The 7,359-nt window shown below is 58.8% G+C and overlaps 2 protein-coding genes across 2 annotated transcripts in view; one reads left to right on the top strand and one right to left on the bottom strand.

Moving 5' to 3' along the window:
• Positions 1 to 2,678, top strand: part of PUNSTDRAFT_86220 (phosphoketolase) — a gene marked incomplete at its 5' end in the record, with an annotated part of 3,963 nt that extends 1,285 nt beyond the window's left edge. Inside the window, 9 exons of the mRNA XM_007382975.1 lie at positions 343 to 531; positions 608 to 1,204; positions 1,268 to 1,297; positions 1,363 to 1,525; positions 1,593 to 1,711; positions 1,771 to 1,835; positions 1,895 to 2,212; positions 2,284 to 2,444; positions 2,531 to 2,678. Of these exons, the coding sequence (XP_007383037.1) occupies positions 343 to 531; positions 608 to 1,204; positions 1,268 to 1,297; positions 1,363 to 1,525; positions 1,593 to 1,711; positions 1,771 to 1,835; positions 1,895 to 2,212; positions 2,284 to 2,444; positions 2,531 to 2,568 (1,680 nt within the window). The 3' untranslated portion in view covers positions 2,569 to 2,678. The remainder of the gene's footprint in view (positions 1 to 342; positions 532 to 607; positions 1,205 to 1,267; positions 1,298 to 1,362; positions 1,526 to 1,592; positions 1,712 to 1,770; positions 1,836 to 1,894; positions 2,213 to 2,283; positions 2,445 to 2,530) is intronic.
• Positions 2,679 to 3,203: 525 nt separating this feature from the next.
• PUNSTDRAFT_113141 (acetyl-CoA synthetase-like protein) overlaps positions 3,204 to 7,359 on the bottom strand; it is a gene marked incomplete at both ends in the record, with an annotated part of 5,807 nt that continues 1,651 nt past the window's right edge. Inside the window, 4 exons of the mRNA XM_007382976.1 lie at positions 3,204 to 3,223; positions 3,421 to 3,563; positions 3,617 to 5,460; positions 5,517 to 7,096. Of these exons, the coding sequence (XP_007383038.1) occupies positions 3,204 to 3,223; positions 3,421 to 3,563; positions 3,617 to 5,460; positions 5,517 to 7,096 (3,587 nt within the window). The remainder of the gene's footprint in view (positions 3,224 to 3,420; positions 3,564 to 3,616; positions 5,461 to 5,516; positions 7,097 to 7,359) is intronic.

Raw genomic sequence — 7,359 nt, forward strand, 5'->3', positions numbered from 1 at the left:
TACCCACGAACCACGTCCGGCCTGCACTCCCTCGTCTCCCGCTTCTCCTGCCCGGGCGGCTTCCCCTCGCACGTCAACGCCGAAACCCCCGGCGCGATCCACGAAGGCGGCGAGCTCGGGTACGCCCTCTCCGTCGCCTTCGGCGCCGTCATGGACAAGCCCGACCTGCTCGCCGTCTGCGTCGTCGGCGACGGCGAGGCCGAGACCGGGCCGACCGCCGCGGCCTGGCACGCCGCCAAGTACCTCGACCCGAAAGAGTCGGGCGCGGTGCTCCCGATCGTGCACGTGAACGGGTTCAAGATCAGCGAGCGGACGGTGTACGGGACGATGGACGACCGCGAGCTCGTTGCGCTCTTCGCCGGGTACGGATATCGGGTCCGGTTCGTGGAGGACCTGGGCGAGATCGATCGCGATCTGGCGGCGAGCTTGGAGTGGGCGGTGGGTGAGATCGGGAAGATACAGAAGGCGGCGAGAGAGGGGAGGCCGATCGTCAAGCCGCGCTGGCCGGTGCTCATCATGCGCACGCCCAAGGTGAATTCCGCTCTGTGATCTCTTGTGAATCGTAGTATAAAAAAACAAGGGTCAAGATGTCTGATGAGGTTCGCAGGGATGGGGCGGGCCGAAGGAGTTCGACGGGAAGATCATCGAGGGCTCGTTCCACGCGCACCAGGTCCCGCTTCCGGCCGCCAACAAGGATCGAAAGCAGCTCGAGGCCCTGCAGGCGTGGCTGCGGTCGTACAAGACGGAGGAGCTGTTCACGGCGGGCGGCGCGCCCGTCGACGAGATCCTGAGCATAATCCCACAAGAGAAGGAGAAGAGGCTCGGCCAGCGCGCGGAGGCGTACAAGGCCTACCGACCGCTCGACGTCCCCGACTGGCGCGAGTTCGCCATTGCGAAGGAGAAGGGGGAACAGGCGAGCTGCATGCAGGCGGTGGGGCGGCTCCTGCGCGCCGTGATCGAAACCAACCCGGCATCGTTCAGGATCTTTTCGCCGGACGAGCTCGAGTCGAACAAGCTCGATGCGGTGTTCGAGGTGACGGGCCGGAATATGCAGTGGGACGAGAAGAGCCGGGCCCAAGGCGGGAGAGTGATCGAAATATTGAGCGAGCACGTGTGTCAGGGCATGTTGCAGGGATATACGCTCACGGGTAGGACGGGCTTGTTCCCGAGTTATGAGAGCTTTCTGGGGATCGTGCATACCATGGTATGTTCCCCGATCGTTTTCGATAAGGACGGGAAGCTGACCGGCCGAGGGCGCGTTCAACAGATGGTGCAGTACGCCAAGTTCAACAAGATGGTGCGCGCTTCAAACCTTACCTCCCCGTCCTTTCTTCGGACGCTGACGTTGCTGTGTCACTTCAGGCGCGCGAGACCAAGTGGCACGGGGACATCGGTTCGCTCAACTACCTCGAGACCAGCACCTGGGCCAGGCAGGAGCACAACGGGTTCTCGCACCAGAACCCGTCCTTCATCGGCGCCGTGCTCAACCTCAAGCCGCAGTGGATGCGGGTCTACCTCCCTCCCGGTAACGTCGTCCTCCCTTCGTTTCCAAACCTGATCACGCCACGCTCACGACTTCCGTTCATCATCAGACGCGAACTGCTTTTTGAGCACGATGTCGCATTGTCTGAGGGCGAAGAACTACGTGAACCTGATGGTGGGCAGCAAGCAGCCGACGCCGGTGTGGCTCAGCCCGGAGGAAGCGGATAAGGTAACCACCTTCCCTTTTCCTTGCTTGGGAGTATGGTTGCTGACGGTGATCGATCGTAGCATTGCATCGCCGGCGCGTCCGTGTGGAAGTTTGCGAGCACGGACGAGGGCGTCGATCCAGACGTGTGAGTTCGGACTCCGTCTTTTATTTCCATTTCTCCCGCTGATCCTTTTTCGAAACCAGCGTGCTCGTCGGGATCGGCGTCGAGATGACGTTCGAGGTCGTCGCTGCCGCGGCGCTGCTCCGCACGGTCGCGCCCGCGCTGCGCGTCCGGGTGTGCAACGTGACGGACCTGATGATCCTCGGTCCGCAGGGCTCGCACCCGCACGCGATGACCGACGCCGACTTTGACGCCATGTTCACGCCGGATAGGAACGTACATTTCAACTATCACGGGTACCCGGTCGAGCTGAAGGGCTTGCTGTTCGGGAGGAGCAGGCTGGAGAGGGTGAGCGTGGAGGGGTACCGGGAGGAAGGGACGACGACGAGTCCGTTCGACGTGAGTGCGCCTTCCGTTGCGGTGTGTGGATGGAGAGTGGAGAGCAGGTGGCTGAAACGGGGATGGGACAGATGATGCTGTGTAACCACACGTCGAGATACCATGTCGCGGCGGCGGCGATCCGGGGCGGGGCGAGGGTGAACCCGAAGGTGGCCGTGGACGCGCACGAGGGGGTGAGCTACGTGCTGCACCTGGCGCAGAAGGACAGGGACTATATCTTGAAAACGAGCCAAGGTAAGTGTGTTTGTTTACCCGTCTTGTGGATGCGTTTTCCGACGCTGATTGGAATGTCCGGTCGCCCCCCTGCCGTTTTGGTGCAGATCCGGAGGGCACGTACGACACGCCCGAGTTCGAGTAGGCACCCAGGCGTAGCAGAGGAATAACGAATGGACGCGGAATAGTTCTCAGCAAAGTGTTTGTACAGTATGTGTGCGTACGCTCGCATAATATGAGTACGCCTGTGATTGGAACGAGGGGCTATGGTATCCATCATATCCGAGCACCGAAAACGGTCGATAGAATGTACGCAGAAGCCGATGGCAACAAGACCGACTGTATCGACTTGATGATATGCGCCCCACTCGCGCGCCTGATCACTTCGCTTCTGATCTGAATAAATTGAGCAATTGAGGATATGAATATGACGGCCATTATACAGATTTAAGTCTAATTTATATACTAATCTACACTTCTCTGAAGTCTACGGGGCCCAACTCGGCTTTTGCGCTCGAGCTAGCAAAACAAAGAAACAGCGAAGCCATGACGGGCGATTACCGGATTACACACAATGATCATCCCCTCCAGCTCAAAGAAAATGTCTAAAACGATCTCAACCGGATTTGCGGTCTCTCGATTTCGGTGAATGAGGGCGCGAGTCGACGGCCGTCCGCGAGCTCCTTGCGGTAGCGCGGGGGTTGATGAAGAAGGGGTGTATTTTGATGAGTTGGGAGGCAGTGGCCGAAGCCATGCAGACCGGGCACCGCCGACTGTGGTTTAATGATTTGGTGATGCATCTGTGAAGGACGTTGAATATCGGAGTATGCGAAAGACGGAGAAGAGACATACGAGCAGCAGAAACAATGTCCACAGCGGGTGGTTACGATGTTCTTTGGGAAGCGGGAGCAGATGGGGCATACGAGGCGCATATTCCCGGATTTTGGTGGGGAGTGGTCGGAGACGAGGCCCTTGGGCAAGCGGATACCGGTGCTACCCATGGGGCTCGCCGGCCACCCGACGTAGACGGTGTTCTCTTCGGCGATCTCGCCCGAAGTGAGGAGACTGTGCTCCATGAGCATGGAATAATCGCACATGCTAGCGCCCGAGAGTAGACGACTACCAGCGCGAAGGGCACATCTATCGATGGATATAAGACGACGTGCAGCCAAAGCATCAAGAAGAGAACTCACCCATTGCCAATCTTCAACGCATTGAGAGCGAACTTGCCTCGGGAGTTGATATGGGCGACGACCGAGCAATCGTCGAGAGCGACGTTGTCGCCAAGCTCCATCAAGTCGGGTTCGGTCATGAGGCCGACCTTGCCACCGGCCCAAATCGAGCAGTTCTTGCCGATGACAGCTCCGAGCGCCCGGTAGTACCAGACGATGTAGGCGGAACCGGCCAAGGAAGCGAGCACGCCGCCATTTCCGTGGCCGCGGCTGAGCACGCGGCTGAGCGTCAGGTGAAGCTGCCAACGCTGACAGTACGAACTCTTGTCCCATTCGCAAGGGCCCACGCGACGCCGGCCGATAACGATCCACTTGGTGGCAATGACCCAAGCCATAGCAACCACGGTTTGGATGAATAGGATGACGACGAAGATCATGGAAATGAGGCCGAAAAGAATGGCGATGTTGTACGTGTGAGGGTAAAAAAGGTGGAGGTTGGGAGCGTGTCGGCGGAAGAGGATCATGATCTGCGCCGCAGCGATGGCCGGCACCGACCAAAACGCGGCGGACAAAGAGGAGACGAGGATGTTGATGATGACCAAGAGCCAATACGGGAAGACGAAGAACTCGGCCTGGCGCTTGTAGAACGCCCGGCCGAACGGTGTGATCGTATCTTCATCCTCCTCCACCTTCCCCTTGGCAAAACAAACAGCCTCGCCATTCTCGCTGCCCATCCACGTCGATCCATCAGGGTAGACACCTCCGCGTGCACCAAGGCTGCCCGAACCCATGACCGTTTTGCGCCCGACAGAGGTGTACGAAAGCAGGACCACACGATCCGCGATCATGGCTCCGGCCCCGACGGTGATCTTGCCCGTGCCTTCGGCGTCCGTGGTGAACAACTCGGAGCGCGAGCCGAAAACGACGTCGTCACCGATCTCGAGCAGTTCGGGGTCTGGGCAGTAGACGCCGCTGCCTGGCCAGTAGACGCGCTTCCCGACCTTCGCGCCCATGGCCCGGAAAACCATGGAAGTCGCTTCGTAGTGGGTGCCAAAGACGTCGAATGCGTGCTTGAGCGTATACTGAGAGAGCAACGACGAGTTGATGTACCTGCGCAGCAAGATCCACTGCGTAGTGTGTTCGACCGAATGCTCAGTCGTCATGCCCATGATCCGCTTGAGTGCGATGCCTAAAATCATCTGGATGATTGGAGCTAAGACGACCCTAACCACACGGGCCACCACGTGCCAAAGGATCCGCCTTGGAGTCGCGAACCATTCGATGACGCTCTCCACAGGATGCAAGCCGTGGACCGCGAGGTCCGTCGTCAAGATCATGACGCACAGGATCGCGAACCAAGGAACGTAGGACAGGAATGTCACCACAAAGATTAGCGGCCATCCGACAAGGATCTTGAGGAGCGTGTGGGGCTGGGGGTGAAGATTGCGGTTCGAGACCGCATGAGAGGCGGAGAGCGGGGGTTCGTGGGACGATGAGTGAGGGCCGTAGACGGCGTCGTCCGCTATGTCCGCGCCAGGCGAAATCTGGGTATATGTGTTGATGACGGCCCGCCGTCCGATCGTCACGAAGTCCAAACGCATATAGCCATCGCGTTCCACACAAAATCCGCGTATCAGCGCGCGGTCGATGCAAGCGTCGTCACCGATATGGATGAGATCGAACTCGCTGAGCTTCGCGCTGTTGTGGATCTTAACGTTCCTGCCGATCTTGGCGCCGAGCAGCCGGAAGTAGAGCAACTCCAAAGACGGATGCATCGCGAAGACGCCGCGACCTGCAGACCGGAGGAATTGATTGACGATCCACCACCTGAGGTGATACGCGCTCCACATGCGATAACGACCGGGCTGCGAAAACGAAGAGGGTTAATTCCACGAAAACGCACAAGGATGAAGCTACGCACTCGGTACTTTCCGATCACGATCCACTTGAAGAGGATGGCGGCGATGGGCGACACGATACGCGAGGATAAACGCGCAGCGACGATGGCGGCAAGCAGTGAACCAACCCTCTCCCAGTAATTGTTGGAGATGACTTCGACAACCAGCGACAGGACGTAGAGGATCATCGTCCACGCCCAGGCGGCCTTCAGCGGATAGAAGAACAGCGAGGGGATGGCCTGGACGATAAGAGATATGGGATGATTTTGGCCGCGATGACGATCCTTGTATTCCGCGCCTCCGTATTCCAGGTCAGGTACGTCGTATTCGGATATGCTTTCAGGGTACTTCTCCGTGTCCTCCTCGAGGGTGTTGGACGTCGGTTCATCGATCACGAGGAGCGAGGCGATGCCGTTGATGGTGCTGTTGGTAAATAGATCGGACACCTTGAGGCTGTTACCCGTGTCCTTGCGAATCTGATACGCCAACCGACCCAGCAGCAGCGAGTTGCCTCCGATGAGGAAGAAGTCGGAATCACCCGCGATGGTAGCCGCGTCCTTGCTAAGCAAGTCCGCCACTATATCACGGATCAGGAGCGCGTTGGGAGACATGGCGGACGCGTTCTGGGAGTTGATCTCTTGCTCCATGGAGACGAAGTCCACCGCGCCACCGGCCTTCGCGAGCGGCTTCTTGAAAACGTAGAGGGGCTCGGGGATGCAGTATCCGGGCAAACTAGCGAGTAGCACCATTTTGATGCTGGAGGCAGTCAAATCCGACTCCGGGTCGACGGACACGAAAGCCTCGAGCAAATGGTCGGATTGGATGCGGACGGCGACTTCGTCGACGCCGATGATCTCGTTGACGGCCCGTTCGATCAGCTGGAGGTCGACGGTCACTCGCTGGCATGGAATAGGCTCGGTGAGAGCAGAGTTCTTGTCGGGAACCGACGCGGAGAAATGGCGATGCAGGGCAGGTACACCATCGTGCAGGCGCCCGATGCCCAGGCGCGGTGCGAGCTTGATACGCAACGGCTTGCCCGCGTTGTTCTTCGGAAGGTCTTCCATGTAGACGATGGCGAAGGGCCACTTGGACGGATGGAGCGTATCGCGGAGCAAATCCAGGAGCTCCGCGAGGCCGATACGAGGATGATCGGGGACGGGAACGATCACAAGACCGATGGTCTCCTGAAGCACGTCGTGCTCGACAGAGAACGCGAGGGTGTTCTTGACGCGGTGTTTGGCGACGTTGGTGACGGCCTCTTCGATTTCGAACGGAGAGATAACCTCGCCGCCCTTGTTGATGATCTCCTTCGAGCGACCCGAGATGAAGAGGTAGCCATCCTCGTCCATGGTGCCCATATCGCCTCCATCGAACCAACCCTCGCTAGAGAACGCCGAAGTGTCAAGGGGAGCGTCCCTGTTCTTCTCGTAACCATCGAACGTTGGAAGGCCGCGTACGCACACCGCTCCATATGCACCTCGCGGAAGTTCGCGCTCGAGGTTGAAAGGATCACGTATGGACATGTAAGGTCCACATGCGATGCCGGAGCACCCTGGACGATCGAGCTGGTACGTCGTTGGCGGGGACGCGATGGGCATGCATTCTGCACGCGGGGATTAGAGGACGTTACAAAACAAAAATAAATAAACTGGCGTACCCGTCATTCCGTATGATGGAAGAACGACAGCGCCGTTGAACGTTTCCTTGAGCTGTATAGCGAGCGCGGGGAGAAGCCCGCCCGCAGCATTGCAGATCATGCGAATCCGCGTGTCTTTCGAGGGGACGATATCGGAAGGTTGCGCGGACAGGATGGCGTGGTGCATCGTGGGCGCCGCGTAATACCTGTACAACATCAGCAATTTTCGA

Source organism: Punctularia strigosozonata, assembly GCF_000264995.1.
Source record: "Punctularia strigosozonata HHB-11173 SS5 unplaced genomic scaffold PUNSTscaffold_5, whole genome shotgun sequence".
Classification (NCBI taxonomy): domain Eukaryota; kingdom Fungi; phylum Basidiomycota; class Agaricomycetes; order Corticiales; family Punctulariaceae; genus Punctularia; species Punctularia strigosozonata.